The following is a 23,179-nucleotide window of genomic DNA, read 5'->3' as shown; positions in this document are numbered from 1 at the left end:
CTGGAGCTCGACCGTTTTCTTTTCTCCAACTCCCACCCTTTACAATCAATTGGCAATGGAGAAGCACGATCTCGTGGAGTCGCCGCGCAAGCGGCAGAAGACCGGTGATGCTGGCCCAGAGGAGGTTGTAGTCGCTGGCGACGGCGCCGCAGATGTCCCAACCACTCCCGGCGCAGCTCCGGACGCTCAGGCTGTCAAGGAAGTTGAGGTCGGAATCACCGAATTCGTGAGTTCTGACAACGAGGGATTTTCGGGTATCTTGAAAAAGAGGTGAGAGACCATTTGCTGCGTGTTTTGGGGCCCTACTAAGCTCAGCGCAGATACACCGATTTCATGGTCAACGAGATCACGACCGCCGGCGAAGTTGTTCACCTCCACAATACGAACGCGCCGAATGCTGCCCCCAAGCCCAACCCTGTTGAAAAGGCCCCAGAGACGGAGATTAAGGCTCCGGAGCAGACTGAGGAAACTCAGCCAAAAGCCGAGCAAGCACCAGTCGAATTCCAAGTGTCGGATGAGGACCGCGCTCTTCTTGGCGAATTCTTCGGCGCGGAAAATGCCACTACAATCATTACCATGCACAAAGAAGCTATGGCTAAGCCGAGGGCCCGGCCGAGCGAATTCGGCAAAATCAGGGTTGCTATCTCTGATCGCGACTTGCGTACCAAGATCCACCAGAATATTCGTCGCATCTTCAACTCTGAGATCGACTCGACCACAGACCAGGATGGCATGATGGCTATCACCGCGGCGAACAACCGTTTCAAGCGTGATTCGAACAAAGGAGGACGCGGCGGCGGCGATGGAGGAGCCCGTGGTCAGGGCAACCGTACCAACTGGGAAGAACTCGGCGGACCCTATCTGCACTTCACAATCTACAAGGAGAACAAAGACACCATGGAAGTTATCTCCTTCATCGCTCGCTCACTGAAGATGAACGCCAAGTCCTTCCAGTTTGCCGGAACCAAGGATCGTCGCGGCGTTACCGCGCAGCGTGCTTGCGCCACCCGTGTTCTCGCTGAGCGACTTGCGAGATTGAATCCGACTCTTCGCAATGCCACTCTTGGCGACTTCAAATACAGCAAGCAGGGCCTGGACCTGGGAGATCTGCAGGGCAACGAGTTCCTGATTACTCTGCGCGAGGCTGACATTCCCGGTGTCAACTTGAGTGACCCTCAAAGCGCAGTCGCCAAGGCCACCGAGGTAGTTGGCACTTCTCTGAAGAACCTCCGCGAGCGCGGATACTTCAACTACTATGGCCTTCAGCGATTCGGAACCTTCACTACTCGGACTGACACTGTCGGTGTCAAGATTCTACAGTCAGATTTCAAGGGTGCATGCGATGCCATCTTGTCTTACAGCCCTCACGTTCTGGAGGCGGCAAAGCAAGGCGATGCTTCTACCATGAACATTAGCAACGATGACAAGGCTCGTGCTATGGCCATTCATATGTTTGAGACCAAGCTCGAGACCGAGGCCAGAACCAGCACCAATGACATCTTGTCGAAACTTCCGCGCAAGTTCTCCGCTGAAAGCAATATTATCCGCCACCTCATTAACTCGCGCAATGATTATTTGGGTGCTCTGCAAACCATTCCCCGCAACCTGCGGTTGATGTACGTGCACGCGTACCAGTCTCTTGTCTGGAACTTTGCTGTCGGTGAGCGCTGGCGACTCTACGGCGACCGAGTTGTGGAAGGCGATCTTGTGATTGTCCAAGAGCACCGTGACAAGGAGGCTGAAGCCCCTGAGGTCAAAGACGATACTGTTGATGCAGACGGCGAGATCATCATCGTTCCTCAAGGCGAGGACAGCGCCACCGCGGCTGAGGATATGTTCACCCGCGCCCGGGCTCTGACTGCTGAAGAGGCAGCCAGCGGCAAATACACCCTGTTTGATCTCGTTCTCCCCCAGCCTGGATATGATATTATCTACCCGGCCAACCAAGTGAAAGATTTCTACAGTCGCTTCATGGGCAGTGAGCAGGGCGGTAAATTGGATCCTTTCGACATGCGCCGCAAATGGCGTGATGCCAGTCTGAGCGGTAGCTACCGCAAGATCTTCAGCCGCATGGGTGCCGACTACTCCTTTGATGTCAAGCTGTACTCCAAGGACGATCAGCAGTTCGTGCCAACTGACATGGACAAGTTGAAGCAAAGGGATGCCGATATCACCATCGCCACAGACGACCAGCCAGATAAGTTGGCTGTCATCCTGAAGTTCCAGCTGGGATCCAGTCAATACGCCACTATGGCTCTTCGCGAGTTGACAAAGGGCAAGATGACTGCCTACAAAGCTGACTTTGGGGGTGGAAGATAAACGATGAACATGATTATGGACTGTACATCGCCTTACCGAGGCCTCTACGTGAGATAGCACTGACCAGATTGATGTTCTGATGTTCTGGTCAAGTTGATGTACTCCAACACAAACAGTGGATATTGAATATCTATTCTTGAAGTAATTCTCTGTCCAAGCCGTAGATCCCCCTACCAATAGACACGGTCCTCGCTATCTCTGAAGGGGAGATGCGGGGAACGAATTCCGGTATGACCCGCCTATTCTTAACGTTAGCGATCGTCGCGCATCCCAGCAGCTTCCGGCTATTCTTATACCTTAGCGAATATCGCGCAGATACCCCGGCAAGTCTTAACCTTAGCGAACATTCGGCATCCACCGAGGACTCTCCAAGAACTTGATTCCGGCTTTTCCTTACCGCAAATATCGCAGCGGCCTTTCCAGTACAGATTTTAAGGCGTGACAAAATACTCTCCCGTTCCATTCTAGCTATATAAATAGCGCTGCATTTCGCACATATCATAGCACTTCGCCGTTTGCAAGAAATCTGCGTTCTTCGGTCTCTATCTTTTATTCCCGATCTTGCATTGCCTCTTTCCTTTTCTAAGACTCCCCCATATCGCATATCTGGGAGCTCACACTTATCATGGCCGCCGTCCACCCCTTTGACCCCCTATCCCCTCGGGAAATCGCAAAGGTTAGCGTCTCTTATTCAAGTTCTACGAGCTTCGTTGCTTATATGATGTGGAAAAAAATAGGCTGCCGAGATCGTTCGCGGAGCATTCGATGGACATCATCTCAATTTCAGGGTGATCACTCTCCAAGAGCCGCCTAAGCAGCAGATGGTCGCTTTCCTTGAGAAAGAGCGTCTTAGAGAGGCCCAAACATCGCGACCTCCCCGAGCTGCGAGAGTCCAAGTCACTGTTCCATCTACGTCGAGATCGTATGAGTTAGTTGAGCTTCTCGTGGATCTCGATTCCACGAAGCTCATAAAACAGGAACACTTAACGGGGAAGCACCCTTACATTGACAGCGCGTACATGCAAGCCGTTGAGAAAGCTTGCAGAGAGAATGCAAGAGTCCAAGCGGAGATTCAAAAGCTCAAATTACCAGCGGGCGCCTCTGTCGTTATTGAACCTTGGGCTTATGCTACCGATGGTATGAAGGATATGTCCGAGCGGACAACCATGGTATGTGCATCACCTCAGGATTCCTAGCTATTATATCTAATGTTATATACCAGTGTTGGTTCTATATGCGTCTTCTTGACCACCCCGATGCGAACTTCTATGCATACCCACTCGATCTCTGTGCTGAAGTATCGGAGAAACTTGAAGTTACTCAAATCTACCACTTACCATCCTCCGAAAAAGAGTGCATTCGTGGACATGCACGCCCCTACGACCATAGCAAAGTTCACTCTCCTGAACTGAGCGAGTACCATCCTGATTTGCGACCCGCGCCGCGCACAACTACAAAGCCCTTCCAGGTTATCCAGCCAGAAGGTCCGTCGTTTCAAATTACCGGAAACCTGCTCAGCTGGGAAAAGTGGACCATGCGCGTGGGTTTCAATTACCGCGAGGGCTTGACACTCCATGATATTCGCTATGAGGACCGAAGTTTATTTTACCGTCTATCTTTGTCGGAGATGTTTGTACCGTACGGTGATCCACGATCTCCGTATCCCCGTAAAGCAGCATTTGATCTTGGGAATGATGGTGCTGGTCTCAATGCAAACAATTTACGCCTTGGCTGTGACTGCCTTGGTCTGATCAAGTACTTCGACGGTTGGCACAACACTGCCTCCGGTGAGCCGCTGAAGCTTCCGAATGTGGTCTGCTGCCATGAACAGGATGACGGTATTATGTGGAAGCATACAAATCACCGGACACAGAACGCCGTGGTAACTCGCTCGCGGATCCTCGTGCTGCAGACGATCATTACGGTCAGCAACTACGAATATATATTTGCATTCCACTTCGGCCAAGACGCTTCGATCCATTATGAAGTGCGAGCCACCGGCATTCTGTCAACCTGCCCAATCAACACCAATGACAAGGTTGGCTATGGCACGATCGTTGCACCCGGTGTCCTTGCACCATACCACCAGCATCTCTTCTCTCTACGAATCGATCCTGCAATTGATGGAAATGAGAACTCGTTACAGGTCGAGGAATCTCACCCTATACCGAATGATGACCCGAACGTCAACAATCCTTTCGGTGTTGGCTATACAACAAAGTCGAAGATCATAACCGAAGAGGGTGGCCACGATCTGGATTTTGCGACAAACCGCACTTTCAAAATTGTCAACGAAAACAAGGTCAACCCCATCACCGGAACACCAGTCGGGTTCAAGCTATTCCCCTGCTACAGCCAGATGTTACTCGCCCACCCGCAATCATACCATTCCAAGCGATCTGAATTTGGTAGTCATGCCGTCTGGGTGACTCGTTACCAGGATGACGAGCTCTTCCCAGCTGGTCGGCACACAATGCAATCACTAGGCGGCGAAGGAATCAAGTCTATGATTGAACAGCGCAAGGAAGATCCCAACGGCAATTCAAATGTGCGCAAGGAGGATATTGTCGTCTGGCACACATTCGGGTCTACGCATAACCCTCGCATCGAGGATTGGCCCGTCATGCCCTCCGAGAAGATGGTCGTTGGCTTGAAACCTATCAACTTCTTCACAGGAAACCCCAGTCTGGATGTCGCAGTCTCAAGTCAAGAGAAGAACCGAAGTGTCTTGGTTGAGGATGCTCCAGCATGCAAGTCGGTTGCTTGCTCGCGTTTGTAGACCTTCTAGGAGACAGTCACTTCGTTAGATCGACAAACATTGCTTTTATTCTACCCTTTCCAGAACACCATTGTTCAGTTGTGGGTTCAAGACTTGCCCGTGTGCAATGAACACTACTGATTGCTTTGATCGACATCTTGGCGCGCAATAAATTCCTGATCAGGCCTATATTGCATATCACTAAAACGGAAATCATTCAATGGGACGATAGCTCAGCCGGGAGAAAGCGTATGACTGACGATTAGCATTAGGCTTCGTAAGGTCTCCAGTTCAATCCGGGCTTGTGCTCTCCCATCATGTTTTCAGTGTTTTTGGCCCTAAATGCATGATAGAATACGGGCATTTGACAGAGGGAAAGTATAGCCATGTGATCCATAATTACATTTTGTATCACCTTTGATTAGCCAAGTCAATTACTAGCCATAAATTTATCCTTAGCATTTCACTCTTGAAACCCTCATGTTTTCCGGCGACAAAGGGACCGGTGGATGGACAGTGGTTTTATAAGGTATGATAATTAACGTTGTAGGCAGTACTAGGCTCCTTCGAATGTTTGGGCATATTAACATTCCAACGTGTATGAGCTATGCCCGGCATAGTTAGAAATTTGAAGTCTGCCCATATGGTGCCTAGAAGCGCCTGGTTAGTTAAAAGTAACAAATTGCGGTCTTATACATAACAATCCTTATTTAACGGTCGATGGAGACACGTCGGGGAAGATGAAGAGCGTATATGCGGAGAGCTACATCATATCGTTCAAGAATAGGGCCACTCTAGCACGAAGCAAATAATATGTTTGAGCGTTCAACTATACAGCAAGTACCCGGTCGCAGTGAAATCCTAGTATTACCAGCTGTAATATCATTTAAATACCAGGCTAAAGAAACTACATGCAATATCCCTGCTCCCAACGCCTCGTTATGGTCATCCTATCAACTAAACCTCCGAGACCCTCCCCAATGATCATCGATACTGTCTCCTTCCCCCATCCCAGGTCGGTGAAAATGCACTAAAGGACGAGACATCTGAAATCTCATCAAATTCTCTATCCCGCCTCCTCCCATCCGAATCTGAGGCTTCAGAGACAGCGTCGTCTTCCGGGTCATAAGAATTATCGAATGGCATTCTTGCCAACCGCACCGTTCCCCGTGACGGCGACCTTAGTTCCTGCTCTGTAGCACTCCTCCTGTGGTCCAATGAAACAGCAACGGCAAGCCCAATCTCCGTACTAGAGTCATTTGGTCCTGGGCCCTGAGATACCGGCATACGGCGCGTAGAGCTGGGACTAGGACTTGGATCACGACTTTGTCCATCTATAGAAGGCGGAACATTGAGCACTGGCGTCCTTGATAGAGGGACTGCTGCTGTTGTTGTTTGTGGCCCCGGGGATAGCGCTGCATGTATGGGCGAGACCACTAGCTCTTGGGTTGAGACGGCTGTTGTTTGACTTGTTGCCATGTCGTAAGGGGTTGGCATGTTGTGGCGTTCTTTTGCACGACGGCGGCGTCGTGTGAGGAATATTATCAATGCTATTATTAAGGCTATGCCTACTATCGATATCGGGACTGCGATTGCAATTTTCGTCTTTGTTGAGGTGCCACCTGAGTAGGAGCCAGGCTCGGTTGTTACTGAGTTTGATTTTGTCTGTTCGGTTGTTTGTTCGGACGCTGAAGAAGTCGTGGCGGAGAACACAGCGGTGGTTGATAATGTCGATGTAGAAGATGCGATAGAGATCAAAGATGAAGTTGTTGAAGTCGTTGAAGTTGTTGGCTGAGATGTAGTTGAAGTTGATGTTGCCCATGATGTATTTGTAGGCTCTGTTGGAGTACTAGTCTCCGTGTTGGTCTCCATGGTTGAGGTCACGCTGGCTGGAAGTGCAGTTACAGGCTCACCAGGAGAAAAAGGCTGCGAGCTTGCTAGCAGGACACTGTTGGGTAATGCGTTCTCCGTTGTCGTAGTCTCCGATGATGCGGCTATGTCGGCAGTTTGACCGATTGATGGAGTGACCGCTAAGTCCGCCAAAGAACTCACATATTGTCTGGCGAAGTCCTCCTGCTTGAATAAGTCTTCCATCCTAGGCTCCAAAAATATGGGGAAGGGTCCCACCATAGTTGAAGATAGTATAGCAAGTTGGGCAGCGCGATTTCCCCGGCACAGTGGTTTTATGTGAGGGCTCGAAGGCGAATCGGACAAAGAACCACCAGAAAGAAGACGAAAGGCGAGCAGCACTGGAAATATCCCATTCACCACCACTTTGAATAATGTCAGCTGATCTTTGAAGCCGTCAAGGAAATGATTTTCAAATCAGATGCGAAAGAGTACGAGTGCGAGATCATGTATGGGAGAAAATGTAGATTGTAAATCGTCACAGAGTCGTCCACAGTCCACGTACGGTCCCCCAAGGCCCCAAGGCGGGGTTTTACAGGAAGCACTGCCCTCAAGCAAACTGGGGTCCAACAAAGAAGCGCTACGAGGCGCTGCGGTCGGCGTCAATGGAAATCACATACTCGAGACTTTTTGGGTGTAAGCTCTAATTTATCGCTCTATAGAAGAACATTTGAAATATCTATGAATGAACACTTGCATCCTCGAGCGCACTGAAGCAATGATTCTGTTCATGAGGCTCAGGTGCAAATGCTATTTTTAATGACGTTCGCGCGCTAAGATGAGGCCACGTAGGATCGGCGTTAGCCCTAACTGTTTTGCGTTTAGCGGCCAGTTGGAGCGCAAAGTACATGTAAGGCATACGAAGTTGATGTTATTATTGGATTGTGACTGCTTTGACGATGACGGGTATACGAATGTACAAAAAGCCAATGTATAATTCTGTTTTATGAAAGGCCACGCTCTCTTAGATAAATTCTTAGTTCCTGGGCCATTATCACAACCCCGCCATAGCCCTCCCTTCATTCACGGGCTTTGTTGGATCGGAGTTGTACTCTAGATTTTTCCTTCTATTCTCAGACAAAATTATCAAAATCGTCACCAATTTCAAGGAGCATCCTGCATAACAACGGGCAAAGATGTGATTTTCCGACTAGCCCTCAACTAAGCCCATTCTCAGAGCTATGGGTCCGATAAAACTTAAGCACTAGTACCTCAGAGTTAACATAGGCTTTCAGATCGCTGCTCTTATACAGCCCACGCCGGAAGTTCTCCGTAAAGAAATTCGCAAATGCGGCTTCTTGTTGGACGCCCTTTGGTATGAATATAACTCTATCTCCGACCCTTATTAATAGCCTCCACCAGACTACGGGGACATTGATGGTTTTAAATGCAGGGCGTTATCTCGTGAATTTCCTCTGAGAAATTGTATGATTTGATTATGTGCCCTATATTAGGGCGAAGTCAAGCCTTGCTAACCATGTTCCTCGCTCAGGTAACAACTGGTACTGAGTCGTTGAGAATGATGACTGCGCTAATATTGCTAGCAAGTTCGGCATTACCAAGGAAAATTGCTATCAGATGAACCCTGCCACAGGATCAACCTGCTCGAGCCTGTCGTTATTAAAATTATGACTACGTCGGCGTATCAGGTCGGTACATCTTATTCAACCCGCAGGCCCGAACATCAACCCGATATGCCTAACAACCACCAAGTCTCACTGTCTTATCCTCTTCGCCGTGATGACTGTACCAAGACCATGATACAAAAACATCGACATGGACATGGACAGCATCTACTACATCAACCACATCCGGGGGCGCCTCCAACAGGAAGCAGAACCGTACCTGACTGCGTTGAGTACTACGAAGCCCAGTCCGGGGACAGCTGCTAGTCCATCGTCAAGGAAAATATACGTATCTGACCCATACGCTATTCACCGATTGGAATCCCTCTCTTGGCGAGGCATGTAACTTTCTCCATGATCAATACTAGTGTGTTGCTTGGTTAGTGAGTTCAAGACGGAATTGGCCCCCAAATCTAGGCTTCACTGATCTGTTTAGCGCATGCAGATCTTCGGTCTTGCGGGGCCGAAGGTTTGCAGGTGCAGCCTGAATCCTCTACTGCACTTGCGAGTAAAAGAGTGGGAGTCGATACGTGTATTGACTCGTAAAATCTTGATTTAGCTCAGTAACTTCAATTCTCGAGACCGCGGGGTTGGGGGCCGTACTTTGGCCATGGCGGGCAGAGAAAGTTTGATCCCTGTCCATATCTAGCGTTTGCCTGGCGTACAAAGTGAATAGCAGAACGATAGGAGTAGGACCCTTCAGAAGACTAAAAGTTAATGGAGCATAAAGAACAATTGGTGCTGTGTCTATCAAGGCTTGTGCCAAGGACTTTCTCTCACCGTCTTGGTATAGTAAGTCATGTGTCGCGTCGAGGTTCACACCGACGATCTATAAACGATAAACGAGAAACGAGTACCCAGTCGTTTCAAGTTGATTGGTCTCTTTTCCAACCCCTGCTAGCGTGCGATGCGCATGTAACAGTAGTAAGACAATATGCTTAGCAAATAACAGACCAAACAAGAGAAAAGGCAAATTGTTGTGGGGCGTAGAGATCGATTAGTAGGCTTTTCGCCTGATATGCCACCCCCAGTGCCCGTTCAAAAGGACCTTCGTCCCCTGCACCCTCTGCCTTTCTTGGGAACTATCCCCATTTCCATCCCCTGCCTACCATTCTTTTTAAGTTTCTTACCAGCAATATGGTTGAAGTCCACGATTACACCAAGGCTCTGGAGGTGCTCAAAGAGTATCCTTCTGGAGATGGCCTCCACGTCGATACCCTTCTCGACTCGGACAGCCATGGAGCCTTGACTTATAATGACTTCCTCGTCCTCCCCGGCTCTATCAGTAAGGCAATAAATTGCATTACTTTGGTCACTAGCTCTAACCCCGCCCACAGCTTTCCCAGTGTCGGAGGTTTCTTTGGATACCAAAGTAACCAGGCGGTTCACCATCAAGGCTCCCCTCTTGTCTTCTCCTATGGACACCGTCACTGAGCACAAAATGGCTATCCATATGGCTCTTTTGGGTGGTCTGGGCGTTATTCACAATAACTGCCCGCCAGATGAGCAAGCTGAAATGGTGAGAAAGGTGAAACGCTATGAAAATGGCTTCATCTTGGACCCTGTTGTTCTGTCTCCAACGACGACTGTCGAAGAGGCAAAAGAGCTAAAGGTCAAATGGGGATTTGGCGGGTTCCCGGTGACTGGTTAGTTAAGTATTTTTGTTTTGTTGTTTTTTTTTTTTTTTTTTCCAGTGATCCTTACTTCGATATAATCACAGAAAAGGGAACCCTCCACTCGAAGCTTCTTGGAATTGTCACCAATAGAGACATCCAGTTCCACAAGACGCCCGGGGAACCCGTCACAGCCGTTATGACAACCGACCTCGTCACTGCGCCGGCAGGCACCACACTTTCCGAAGCCAACGAGGTTCTCCGGAGCTCGAAGAAAGGCAAGCTGCCAATTGTGGACAAGCACGGATGCTTGATTTCACTGCTCTCCCGGAGTGACTTGAGGAAAAACATTCATTTCCCCCTGGCATCAAAACTGCCATCCAAGCAGCTACTCTGCGCAGCAGCCGTGAGCACCCATGACGCGGACAAGGTCCGACTTCAAAAGCTCGTCGAAGCGGGACTGGACATTGTCGTTGTGGACAGTAGCCAGGGACACAGCACGTACCAGATCAACATGGTTAAATACATCAAGGAGACCTTCCCCAATATTGACGTTATCGCGGGTAATATCGTCACCCGGGAGCAAGCCGCGGCGTTGATTGCTGCGGGTGCAGATGGTCTGCGCATTGGTATGGGCAGTGGTTCCGCTTGCATCACGCAGGAGGTTATGGCCGTTGGACGTCCCCAGGCTGCAGCTGTTCGCAGTGTGTCTGTCTTTGCTGCCCGATTTGGCGTTCCTACTATTGCGGATGGTGGTGTCCAGAACCTGGGCCATATTGTGAAAGGGCTTGCCTTAGGCGCCTCGGCTGTGATGATGGGAAGTCTGCTCGCTGGTACCACAGAGTCTCCTGGTGAATACTTTGTGAGCAATGAAGGTCAGCTGGTTAAGGCTTTCCGTGGTATGGGTAGTATTGCGGTCATGGAGGACAAGAGCAAGAGTGCCGGCGGCAAGAACGCCGGTGCTTCGCGTTACTTCTCCGAGAATGATAAGGTTAAGGTTGCACAGGGTGTTGCGGGCTCTGTTATCGATCGTGGCTCTATCACTCAGTACGTCCCTTACCTTATTGCTGGTGTGCAGCATTCTCTCCAGGATATCGGAGTCCAGAACCTTTATGCCTTGCGTGATGGCGTGAACAAGGGATCGGTTCGCTTTGAGATGAGAAGTGCTAGTGCGCAGACCGAGGGCAATGTGCATGGCTTGCACAGCCACGAGAAGAAGCTATGCTCTTCTTAAAAGGCGGCTGTCTGTTGTCCCCGTATCTTGTCCAGAGTTCAATTCGTTCTGTATGCAAAAAGCAACAACAAAGTTAGTTAATACACTCATACAACTCTCTTGTCGGTCTACCAAACTAGACATACTATGTACTATATGAGCTATTTACCAAGCAACTGTGAGTGCAGTGAGAGTAGCCTTGCTCCTTTGTACTCCGGAAGAGCCTAGTGAGGGTTATATTGCATCACGTCGATCGGAAACGACCTCGTAAACTAGACGCCAAAAACAGTGTCGTACGTAGCTATCTTTGTTTAATATTGATTCAGATAGTGATAATGGACCGACTACATTCGAGCAGAAGGTAATATGCACTCTGAGCAGACAAACTGTGGCCTGAAAATGTGGAGCATTTCTAAATTTGAGCTTAGTATACAATAGTGTCGAAGATATATCCAATCAGATTCCAATGATTGTAGGGTTGACAGCTTTCCCCACTGCTTTCTTTGCAACTGCTATACGGAGTACTCCTTACTGAGATTTCTATCTGCTCAGTTGCAAATAAGATTAGATCGCCTTCTTCCATCTCTTTCCATCTGAATATCTTGCCCAATTGGGGCACCACGTGACCGAGTGGGGATATATCGTCACAGCTGCGCGGCCGCTTGGAGACTGTCACCCCGCACTCTGCAGCACAATGAGTGGCTTTCGCAATGTTATGAAGGATGGCTGGCATCCAAAAGGCAAGGAAGGAGGTAAAGAGAGCTGGCGCGGTGATTTCAAGGGAATTAACCAAGTGGTAAGCCAACCCCTCTTTTGCTCACTTCTCGGCCATTGACGTTTGCTAGGCTGGATGGATGGGAAAGGGCAGAGACCCTGACTCTGATCGCTCTGAACATGTCTCTCAACCTCTGTCCTCTCTGAAAGACCCCTCGTCATTCGGACCACCCCCAAAGCATATCAATTACCACGGCGCTGCCGCAGTGCCGAACCAGACTACACCCGATCATCGGGGGATTGGAGCTCCGCTGTCCCAGGATCAGATTAACGCCCAGAATGCCCACCAACAGCAGCTAGCCCAAGAAGAGGAGGAAGAGGCCCAGAAGCCCGCACCTCCTCCAGTTCCATACCGCGTCAACACCACCGGCCTCTCTACGGACAATCTCCCTCCACCGCCCGTGCGGCGAATGGACTCACCCGCCGGCTCGACTACGAGTTCAGCCTCGAAGCCGAAAGCACCCCCAAAGCCACCGCCCCGACTTCCCGCTCGCAACGGTTCCCCCGCGTCCCAGAGCTCCGACCCACCCCCAGCTTATTCCCCCACACAGCAGCCGCTTTCACATGATTACATCAACCAAGATGCTACATCCCGCCTCGCAAACGCTGGCGTTTCAGTTCCCGGGTTTGGAATTGGAGGGCAGGGTGCTCAGCAATCTCAAGCGCCTGTCAATGAGCTGCAATCGAGGTTCTCCCAGATGAAAACGAACTCGGGATCTCCCGGGCCTGCGCCGCCGCCTCGGGCATCGACGAATCCTGAATCACCCGCAGGTGGTAGCTCTTCGATTCAGAATTTCCGCGATCGCCATGCGGGCAAGATTGATGCTGGCAAGCAGAAGTATACTAACTTCCGCGAGCAGCATGCCGATAGTATCGATTCAGGGAAACAGAAAGTGGGCGATTTCCGTGAGCGCCATGCTGATACCATCGACTCTGGCAAGCAGAAGTACGGTGATTTCCGGGAACGCCATGCCGACAAGTTCGACGCTGGCAAGCAGAAGTACGGCGATTTCCGTGAACGTCACGCCGACTCCATCGACGCTGGCAAGCAGAAGATGAGCGGTGCCGCGTCGAGTCTCAGTTCCCGCTTTAGTGGCTCTTCCGCACCTCCCCCGTCGGCCCGGGCCTCGACGGATCAGAGCATGAACCTGGAGCCGGCAGAGCCCGCGCGGGGTACCTCTTCTGTGCAGAGTTTCCGTGAACGCCACGCAGACAAGATCGACATGGGTAAAGAGAAGTGGGGGGTGTCACTTCGCGGTTCAACACATTTGTCGAGGATCGCAAGTTCGATGCCAGTGCTAATAGGCGTGTCCCTCGACCGCCTTCCCACTCTATGGCCCAGTCGCCTTCCCCTGCGCCATCGCCTACAGATCCGGATATTCAAAGTCAGGCCCAGCGCAAGAAGGCCCCTCCCCCGCCTCCACCGAAGCGGGCGGAAATTCGTGCGCCAGCCGTGGACTCCCCTTCATCTCCGGCGCCTCCTCCCATTCCTCATGGCACCAAGCCCCGCTGAGGAGTTTGTACTTTTAGCTGTAAATACTTGGCACCCAAATCTTAGATAGGAGGTATCATGCAAAGACGAATTTGTCAGACATATCCCAGGCTCTCACGTTCGTAGTTCACGCAGCCCTATCTTGGAAGTATGACCGAGGCTACATGTGATGATCCGCGCCTCCGATCTCATATTGATCAAGCTGTTGGGGGATGGCCAAGACAATCCCAACAAGATGATCCTGACCGGCCTATGCAGTTGCATTGACTTCTGAGACCGCTTCTCCAAGTGTATCTACATACACGTACTGTACTGCAGGGCTGTGTTGCCTGCACGAGGAGATGAGTCAGCAACTCTCCCCACCTGCACCTGCTGGTGGGCAAATTCTTATTGTGTGACTGTCTATTCCGATCATCTGGAGGTACGGAACATCTGAGATTGGTGGCTCTGTGCATTGCACGGATGGTTTATGCTACATCCCTTGAATCATCGGTGTGGTTGACCATGGCAATGCCTGATTCAGATGTTGGTTGAGTCGCGTGGATCTGGGGAATGCGGAGAGAAGAGGTTATTCACCAGAGTACGCCACAGTCAGAGAGACGAGAGCCGAGATATCAGACACGAGATTCCAGGTTTCCAGGTTTCCAGGTTTCCAGGATCACATAAATGCTACATGGCACATTGTTGACGTACGATGACATCTACTCTACGATTGAGACCTCGGCTCACCCAAAATCCCAACAAACTCGGGGCTCCACCGGGATCGGCCGCAGCTTGCCTTGTTGAGAATTTAAACATGGCAGTTTGGCTGGTGGATCCTTGGGAACGCTTTCTTTGGTCTTTTGGTCTTCCGCTTCCTGGCTTTTTTTTCTCTTTCTTATATCTCCGTGCAGCTCTCCTCCTTCTGAATCTCTATACGCGCGAAAAGCTCCGGAGAGGGCACCATGCACGACTTCAACGTCCCCACCGAGATGGGCCAGGCCACTGTTCGCATCGGCCTCCCACCTGCCTCCCTCCTCAACTTTCCTCCCAACGAGCTCCCAGTGACAATCCCCGCGCCTCACGTCGCTACGCCGACGTGGAAGCAACCCTTCAACATTCCCAATGACCTCTACAACCAAGTTTTGGACGTCCGGGTACCAATCACAATTGCCACCGTTTATGCCCTGACCGTGGTTTTGGTCAATCGCATCAACAAGAGCCGCGGGTACAAGCCCTATGCGTTCAGCAACACCCGCTTGTTCAAGCTGTTCGTTATCCTACACAATGTCTTCCTGGCTGTATACTCCGCATGGACCTTCGCAGGCATGCTCCAGGCCTTCAGAAGCTCCTTCCCCGACAGCGATGATCCCCACGGCCTTGTCGGTGTCGTAGACTCGCTCTGCAAGATCAATGGTCCCCGCGGTTACGGCAATGCGGCTACCTACAGCCCCATCACCAACGAGTGGTCTATCCCCAACCCGGCTTACCACTTGACCAACGGTATGCCCGACTCTACTGATATTGGTCGCCTGTGGAACCAGGGTCTTGCTTACTTCGGCTGGCTCTTCTACCTGTCCAAGTTTTACGAGGTTGTTGATACGGTGATCATTCTGGCCAAGGGCAAGAAGAGCTCCACCCTGCAGACCTATCACCACGCCGGCGCGATGATGTGCATGTGGGCCGGTATCCGTTACATGGCACCTCCGATCTGGATCTTCTGTCTGGTCAACTCGGCCATTCACGCGATGATGGTAAGTCGGGCAATTGTCGATTCTAGCGGTAAGATTGTATACTGACTTTTCTTTAGTACACCTACTATACCATTACGGCCCTGCGCATTCGCGTCCCCAACCCCATCAAGCGCAGCTTGACCACTATGCAGATCACCCAGTTCGTTTTCGGAACTAACATGGCTGCTGCCTACCTCTTCGTCCATTACACTATTCCCTACCCCTCTGGCAGCCCTGCCCTGAGCCACCTGACTCAGGCAGCCGCCTCCGCCGCCGCTTCCCCCGTCGAGGCTGGCATGGTTCCCTGGCTCAAGAAGCTGGCCTTCCGTGCTGCTGGTGCCGAAGGTCTCGCTGAGAACGTAGGCACCACTGGCACCGCACCCATCCAGGAGTCTGGATACTCCCACGAGATGGTGACCTGCATGGACACTACCGGCCAGGCCTTCGCGATCTGGCTTAATGTCTCCTATCTTCTACCCCTGACATACCTCTTCGCGCGCTTCTTTGTCCGCTCCTACTTGAACCGCAAGGACCCTGGTGTGAAGCAGCCCACGCATATGGAAGCCGCCGAGAAGGCCGGAATGGACGCACTGAAGAGCCTCAGTCGTGAAATCCGCAGGGCCGCCATTGAGGGCGAGAACAGTGAAGTCACCACCGACGACGAGGTCCTCAAGGCCCAAGTCCAGAAGATCGTGGAGAAGACCGGCACCGCGGACTCGCCAGTCCGCACGCGCTCCACTGCTGCGACCAAGGCAAAGTCTTCCTCGACTTCTTCTAGCCGATCGGAGTCTGAAGAGGGGTTTTCCACCGTCCCCGCCAAGAAGGGGGCTAAGAAGCAGAAGTCTGAGAAGTCATCTGCTCCCAGTGCCCCCGAGACCAAGGGTGAGAACCCCTTCGGTGTTCTTGGTAACGATGCTTAAATGCTTTTTGGCAAAGCATTGCTTTTCCTTGCCGCATAACTTTGGAGTTTTGGGGGTTAAAAAAAATTCACGATCTGATGCCCAGCATGGTGGGAATATAATCCCATCGCTTGCTTGTGCTTTCGGCACGCCGTTCAGCTTTTTCCGGCAGGTGTATGGGTCTCGCTGCGTTGTGTTTTGCCAATGGCACGCCCGGAAACTGGTTAGTGTCTAGGCAATATACGGGGCAATGTCTTCTCCCGGGACTAGCTCATCTCCGGGCTGTTAGACTTGCCAACGGCTTTTTGGAGGAATTGATTGTTTTTCCAGCGTGCTCTGTCTTTGTTATTTGGACATATTTGTAGTTTTTTCTATTAGCAAAGGATCTGGGTTGTATATTATAGCAAAAGACCAAAAGTGATTCTCACCAACTTACCCCAACCTCCGCATTGATCCACCAGGGGCAGTTAGCTGCTTCGAAATCGCGCAACCTGAATGGAGGAAAAACCCCGGGATTAACACCGGAAATTCGACAAATGCAGCACAAGAGGGGAAGCCATCTTGACTCTAAAATCAAGTGGCTGTTTGTGCATATACCCCTCGACCTGAGGCGAAATCTCCCTTCCAAATCCCGGAGTATAAATTAAGCCAGCATGGTCGCCTCAATTCCACTCGCCATCGCAATTCCAGCGGTGCATTGTCCACCATGGCACGCATCATCAATTGCCTGCTTCTCCTCCTGGCCTGCCTTGGCACCTCAATCCAAGCAAACGATCAAGCCGTCACCCAATGGCCCCTGCAAGATGACGGACTAAACACAGTCGTCCAATGGGACCACTATAGTTTCCAAATCAACAGCCAACGCATCTTCATCTTCTCCGGCGAATTCCACTACTGGCGCATCCCAGTTCCAGATCTATGGCGCGACATCCTGGAAAAGATCAAAGCAGCAGGCTTCACAGCCTTCGCCTTCTACTCTAGCTGGGCTTACCATGCTCCAAACAACGCAACCATCGACTTCACAACCGGCGCTCACGATATCACTCCCATCTTCGAGCTCGCCAAGGAACTCGGTCTCTACATCATCGTCCGGCCAGGTCCCTATGTCAACGCCGAAGCCAGTGCTGGCGGTTACCCCTTGTGGTTGACTACCGGCGAATATGGGACCCTGCGCAATAATGATACTCGCTATACAAAGGCGTGGACGCCGTATTTCACTAAGATGTCTCAGATCACTAGCCGCTACCAGGTTACTGATGGGCATAACTCCATTGTTTATCAGATCGAGAATGAGTATGGGAATCAGTGGGAAGGTAGTGCTTCTCTGCGTGTGCCCAATGAAACCGCTATTCATTATATGGAGTTGTTGGAGGCTAATGCCCGTGCTAATGGCATTACCGTGCCTCTCACGGCCAATGATCCCAATATGAATTCTCACTCGTGGGGAAGTGACTGGTCGAATGAGGGAGGGAACGTCGATGTTGCAGGTGTTGATTCTTATCCTTCGGTATGTATATGTATCGTGCCAGCTACCGGAAAGAAAGAAAGAGAATGGATAGTCAACTAACACTCCGCAGTGCTGGACGTGCGATCTCAGCCAATGCACCTCCACCAACGGCGCCTACGTCCCCTTCCAAGTAATGGACTACTACAGCTACTTCGAAGAATCCCAACCCAACATGCCAGGCTTCATGCCCGAATTCCAAGGCGGCTCCTACAACCCCTGGGGCGGACCTGAGGGCGGCTGTCCAGAAGATATCGGCGACGACTTCGCCAACCTCTTCTACCGCTGGAACATCGGCCAACGCGTCACAGCCATGAGTCTGTACATGCTCTTCGGAGGAACGAACTGGGGAGCCATTGCTGCGCCTGTCACTGCCAGCAGTTACGACTATTCCGCTCCTATCTCTGAGGACCGCTCTATTGGCTCGAAGTACCATGAGACCAAACTGCTGGCTCTGTTCACGCGCTCTGCGCGCGATCTAACTATGACTGATCTTGTGGGGAATGGGACGCAGTACACGGATAATGTTGCTGTTAAGGCCTTTGAGCTGAGGAATCCTGAGACGAACGCTGGTTTCTATGCTACCTTCCATACTAATACTTCCATCTCCACGAATGAGGCTTTCCATTTGAAGGTTAATACTTCGGTTGGGTTGTTGACTATCCCGAAACATGCTAGCACTCTTCGTTTGAATGGGCATCAGTCGAAGATTATCGTTACGGATTTCACATTCGGGTCGAAGAAGCTGCTTTACTCTACCGCTGAGGTCTTGACATATGCTGTCTTCGATAAGACACCTACTCTTGTGCTTTGGGTTCCTACCGGCGAGTTGGCTGAGTTCTCTATCAAGGGTGCAAAGAGCGGATCTGTGAAAAAGTGCCAGGGTTGCTCGAGTGTCCAGTTCTACAAGGAGAATGGTGGCTTGACAGCTGCGCTCGCGCAGGGCAAGGGATCAACTGTTTTGGACATAGATGGTATTCGGGTTGTCGTGCTTGATCGGTCGTCTGCTTATGAGTTCTGGGCTCCTGCTCTAACTGATGATCCGTTTGTCCCGGAAACGGAAGCTGGTATGTATTTGGCATGTCAATTGCGATATTCGAATGCTGATCTTTTGGTATAGTTCTTGTTCAAGGCCCTTACCTTGTTCGTGGAGCCAAGTTGAATGGTTCCAAGCTTGCTATCACTGGTGACATTGTTAATGCGACTACGCTGGAAGTGTTTGCGCCGAAGGCTGTCAAGTCCGTTACTTGGAATGGAAAGTCTATTAAGACTAAGTCTACTGAGTACGGAAGTCTCAAGGCCTCGCTTGATGCACCAAAGTCCATCAAGTTGCCGGCTTTCTCCTCGTGGAAGGCAAAGGACAGCCTGCCTGAACGATTCGCTGATTATGATGATTCTGGTGTCGCTTGGGTTGGTAAGTTACTCTTTTCAACGCGGAAGTCGCAGGCCAAATTATTCATAACTAATAACTCACAGATGCCAACCATATGACCACGCTGAACCCTCGAATCCCGACATATTTGCCTGTTCTATACGCAGACCAATACGGCTTCCACAATGGTGTCCGTCTGTGGCGCGGATACTTCAACGGAACAGCAACAGGAGCATTCATCAACGTGCAAGGAGGATCCGCCTTGTAAGTTCCATCTCCCTCCTAAAGGCCAATATAAAACCCCACTAACATCTCAACAGCGGCTGGTCCGCCTGGCTAAACGGCGCCTTTTTGGGCTCCTACCTCGGTGACGCCAACACCGCCCAAGCAAACCTAACCCTCTCGTTCGCCAATGCAACCCTAAGCACTACAACCCCCAACGTCCTCCTCATCGTCCACGATGACACAGGCCACGACCAAACAACAGGGGCCCTCAATCCGCGCGGTATCTTCGACGCCAGCCTCCTCAACTCCACATCCGGCTTCACGCACTGGCGTCTGGCCGGTACAGCCGGCGGCGAATCAAACCTCGACCCAGTCCGCGGCGTCTGGAACGAAGACGGTCTCTACGGCGAACGTGTTGGATGGCATTTACCCGGATTCGATGATTCAGCTTGGAAAACCACCTCCAGCAAGAGTAACAGCAAGGGAAAGAGTATCCTGTCCTTCGAAGGCGCAACAGTCCGCTTCTTCCGAACAACAATCGACCTCTCACTCCCCTCTGAACACGATATCTCCATTTCATTCGTTCTCTCCACGCCAGCTGGAACGACGAATGCCTACCGTGCTCAGTTGTTTGTTAATGGGTATCAGTATGGTCGTTATAACCCCTTCATTGGGAATCAGGTTGTTTACCCCGTTCCTGTGGGCATTTTGGATTATAATGGGGAGAATACTATTGCTATTGCGGTTTGGGCGCAGAGTGACGAGGGTGCTAGTATTGGTGTTGAGTGGCGGGTTGATTATTTGGCGGATAGTTCGTTGGATGTTGCTTCGTTTGAGACCGGGGGTTGAGGCCTGGGTGGGATAAGGGGAGGGTTAAGTATGCTTGATTTGTAGATGGTTGGGTTAAAAATAAGGTAATGAGCGTGAATTATCTCTCATAGTGGAATAATATATTAGTATAATATGCATACAGCATCTTTCGATTGTATAAGTAGTGCGACTCATAATTTGTGAAGACAAACAGAAGAGGATTATCATCGCCCAAGTCTAAGAAGGGAACAGTTCCATTCTATCTAGATACTCTAATCCTCCGTATTCTGGGCATTGTATAATAGACTCCGCATAGCCTTCCCCTCGTTGCTAGAGACTACATTTCCCGTAGACTAGAGTAAGAGATCCACCTTATACCAAGAACCGGAACCCACGACGACTTCCCTCGCCAGGGACCGCCCCCTCAACCTCCTCGCCACGATCAAGCTTGTTATTAAGACGAACCAGCATGAACCGCAGAACGGTAGCCGCAACAATCGCAATAAAAGCCGTCGCACAATTAACAGACATAGCAGGCACTGGAATAGAAGTTAGCAGGCAATCATCCAAGACAATCCAAATAGCAAAACTTACCAAAACGCGGCTTATCACTATTGGGATACATATAGCTAGCATAAATACTGCTAGCATTACTAACGCAGTTAATAGCAGCGAGCGCAGCAGCACGTTTCGCCGCTGGACGAGGCAAAGTATTCGAAATCCAACCCAGCGCAACAACATAACCGGAATAGAACGATGGAACCATAAGCATCATCGAAACATAGCGCGGCGCCGTACCGGTCGTTGTAGCTGCGATGATGAATGCCACGACGGAGAGGTATAGAGGCAATGTAACATGGAAATAGCGCTCGCCGGTCCGATCCGCATGCCAGGCATTAGCGAACGCGCAGAAGACAGCGAGACAGTATGGCGGGGCTGTGAGGAGGAGGGTCTCGATTTTTCCGTAATTTAGTGTCTCGACGACAGTCGGGAAGAAGTTTGTTACTGAGGCTGAGGAGACGATGCACAGGATCATCAGCATCAAGACCCAGGTTTTGATATCCGCGAAGGCGAGTTTGGCGCCGTGGAGGAAGGTTTGTTGTTCGCTATCGACCCAGTCGTCTTCACCGATATCTTCTTCCAAGCGCCAGACGGCGAGTTCTTTTTCTTCTTCCGTGAGCCAGCCTGTTGTGCGTGGGAAATTTGGGAGGACGAAGACGGCGGCGACGGCGACGACGATTGTGATTGCGCCTTCAATTATAAAGAGCCAGCGCCAGGCGCGTAGGCCGAGCACGTTGTCCATGTTTCTTGTTATTCCTGCTGCTATCAGGCCAGAGAATGCACCTGAGAGCAGGGAACCGGAGTATAGGGCTGCTGTGCGGAATCCTAGTTCTTTGCGGGTGTACCAGGCACTTAAGAAGTAGAGACAGCCTGGGAAGTAGGCTGCTTCGACGAAACCGAGGAAGAATCGGATTACGACGAGGCCCGCGTAGCTTGAGGCTGCTGCTGTGGCTGTTGAGATTATTCCCCAGAGCACCATTGCGGCGGGTAGGTAGAGGGCTGGTTTGCCGAATTTGTTTAGCATTAGGTTGGAGGGGATCTGCATTAGCAGGTATCCGACAAAGAGGATGCTGACACAGGTTGCGAATTGGTTTCCAACTAGTCCTAGGTCTTCTTCGAGGCCTGCTAGGCGGGCTGAGGCGATGTTGTTTCGGTCGAGGTAGTTGAGGATGTACATGAGGATGATCATAGGTAAGAGGCGGATGTCAATCTTGCGGACGAGGGCTTTTTCTGCCTTCGTGCGTTCTTCGGGCGTGAGAGTGGCCACCGACGCTGGGGCTTCTTTCTGGGCGTTTGGCTTGTCGGCATTGGCGATGACTTCGATATTGTTGATGTTTGCTTTGTCGATATCGCCGGCTTCGATGTCTGAAGTTCTGGGAGACATCTTGTACGAATGATGCTCCAAAGAGCAGAAAGATGGCGGAAGAGAAGGATATAAGTATTGAACCACCGAGCTAACTCGAAAGTATGGACAGAGAAGATAGTCAGATACCAGAGAAAGCAAGGGGTATAAGAATGGAAGAAAAAGCCGCAAGACGAACACAATCTCGGCAACAACTCGGGGTGACCTGCACTCTCAGACTACTTATACTCCGGAAATATCAAGACATGTGGCGCGCAAGGCCAATGGCCCGAGGGGAAACCCCGGGTTTGGGAGGGACTGAGATGCAACCCTCGGTCTTAATAGTACCCCAGGCCGGGCTCCATTCGCTCCGCGGACAGACAAACTAGTCCGTTGGGGATGGGGTCATGCAAGGCAGGGCCAATGGTGGCCATGATACCCCGGGATAGAGCGGGATGCAAAGACCGGGGAAATGCAGACCCCAGACATGTCCCGATTTCAGTGTACTTTTGGTGGTGCTGGAAGTAGAGAGAATTGTACACTTGCGTTGATGAAGGCAAGATCGCCCCGCGTGGGGGTCACCGCTTGTCTTCGTATCGAAGCGTTTTGTTTTGAGGCTTGACCTGAAATAGGTAGCATTTCACCCAGCGTGGGGGTCCTGGGCCCTGCTGACAACTATTTTCTCATCAGGCTTTTTTCATTACTGGAAGTTCAAGGCGATGGAGATGATTGGTTTTGTTTAGGTTAGGAATGTTGGCATGGTGGCAACCATGATTATTTGGAGGAAGTATAGACCGATGGGCAACACAGACGTCTCCAGACTGAGATTGAAAACATGCTTTTACGATCTAGGTACGTACATTTGCATTTGTCATACCTTTCTCATTGCCAGTAGTTGGCCGACATGTTTCGGAAGATGTATGTGTGAAAAAATGGTGTTTGTAGACATTTAGATACTAACATATTCCCATCTAGCTATATCAAAGCCAGCTCAACAAAAGACCTACAATTTACTACGCAACACTAGAATGCCAGACAAATATATCCATCCC

The 23,179-nt window shown here is 50.8% G+C and overlaps 8 protein-coding genes across 8 annotated transcripts; 6 read left to right on the top strand and 2 right to left on the bottom strand.

The window, feature by feature from the left end:
• Positions 1–55: 55 nt before the first annotated feature.
• N7446_001391 (pseudouridine synthase PUS7) lies at positions 56–2,319 on the top strand (the record flags this gene model as incomplete). Its single annotated transcript, XM_058510140.1, has 2 exons — positions 56–270; positions 321–2,319. The coding sequence occupies 2 exons, from the start codon at positions 56–58 to the stop codon at positions 2,317–2,319; spliced, it is 2,214 nt and encodes a 737-aa protein (XP_058375676.1).
• Positions 2,320–2,803: 484 nt separating this feature from the next.
• On the top strand, positions 2,804–5,098 carry N7446_001390 (uncharacterized protein; the record flags this gene model as incomplete). Its single annotated transcript, XM_058510139.1, has 3 exons — positions 2,804–2,995; positions 3,057–3,488; positions 3,542–5,098. Exons 1-3 carry the CDS (start codon positions 2,945–2,947, stop codon positions 5,096–5,098), a joined length of 2,040 nt encoding a protein of 679 aa, XP_058375675.1. The 5' UTR covers positions 2,804–2,944.
• A 963-nt stretch (positions 5,099–6,061) lies between these two features.
• N7446_001389 (uncharacterized protein) lies at positions 6,062–6,899 on the bottom strand (the record flags this gene model as incomplete). Its single annotated transcript, XM_058510138.1, has 2 exons — positions 6,062–6,627; positions 6,650–6,899. 2 exons carry the CDS (start codon positions 6,897–6,899, stop codon positions 6,062–6,064), a joined length of 816 nt encoding a protein of 271 aa, XP_058375674.1.
• Positions 6,900–9,747: 2,848 nt separating this feature from the next.
• On the top strand, positions 9,748–11,457 carry N7446_001388 (Aldolase-type TIM barrel; the record flags this gene model as incomplete). The annotated part of the gene is made up of 3 exons (XM_058510137.1): positions 9,748–9,895; positions 9,948–10,256; positions 10,331–11,457. The coding sequence occupies 3 exons, from the start codon at positions 9,748–9,750 to the stop codon at positions 11,455–11,457; spliced, it is 1,584 nt and encodes a 527-aa protein (XP_058375673.1).
• A 421-nt stretch (positions 11,458–11,878) lies between these two features.
• On the top strand, positions 11,879–13,723 carry N7446_001387 (uncharacterized protein; the record flags this gene model as incomplete). Its single annotated transcript, XM_058510136.1, is given in 3 exon segments — positions 11,879–12,232; positions 12,282–13,437; positions 13,449–13,723. 3 exon segments carry the CDS (start codon positions 12,131–12,133, stop codon positions 13,721–13,723), a joined length of 1,533 nt encoding a protein of 510 aa, XP_058375672.1. The 5' UTR covers positions 11,879–12,130.
• Positions 13,724–14,646: 923 nt separating this feature from the next.
• Positions 14,647–16,334, top strand: N7446_001386 (elongation of very long chain fatty acids protein; the record flags this gene model as incomplete). The annotated part of the gene is made up of 2 exons (XM_058510135.1): positions 14,647–15,435; positions 15,492–16,334. The coding sequence occupies 2 exons, from the start codon at positions 14,647–14,649 to the stop codon at positions 16,332–16,334; spliced, it is 1,632 nt and encodes a 543-aa protein (XP_058375671.1).
• Positions 16,335–17,019: 685 nt separating this feature from the next.
• N7446_001385 (glycoside hydrolase family 35 protein) lies at positions 17,020–20,263 on the top strand (the record flags this gene model as incomplete). Its single annotated transcript, XM_058510134.1, has 5 exons — positions 17,020–17,820; positions 17,891–18,884; positions 18,938–19,231; positions 19,294–19,453; positions 19,510–20,263. The coding sequence occupies 5 exons, from the start codon at positions 17,020–17,022 to the stop codon at positions 20,261–20,263; spliced, it is 3,003 nt and encodes a 1,000-aa protein (XP_058375670.1).
• Positions 20,264–20,596: 333 nt separating this feature from the next.
• Positions 20,597–22,169, bottom strand: N7446_001384 (putative MFS transporter; the record flags this gene model as incomplete). The annotated part of the gene is made up of 2 exons (XM_058510133.1): positions 20,597–20,763; positions 20,819–22,169. 2 exons carry the CDS (start codon positions 22,167–22,169, stop codon positions 20,597–20,599), a joined length of 1,518 nt encoding a protein of 505 aa, XP_058375669.1.
• Between the last annotated feature and the right edge of the window lie 1,010 nt (positions 22,170–23,179).

This window comes from Penicillium canescens (assembly GCF_028828765.1).
Source record: "Penicillium canescens strain IBT 15451 chromosome Unknown utg000002l_segment0_segment0, whole genome shotgun sequence".
Lineage (NCBI taxonomy): Eukaryota > Fungi > Ascomycota > Eurotiomycetes > Eurotiales > Aspergillaceae > Penicillium > Penicillium canescens.
This window is presented reverse-complemented; position numbering and strand designations above follow the sequence as displayed.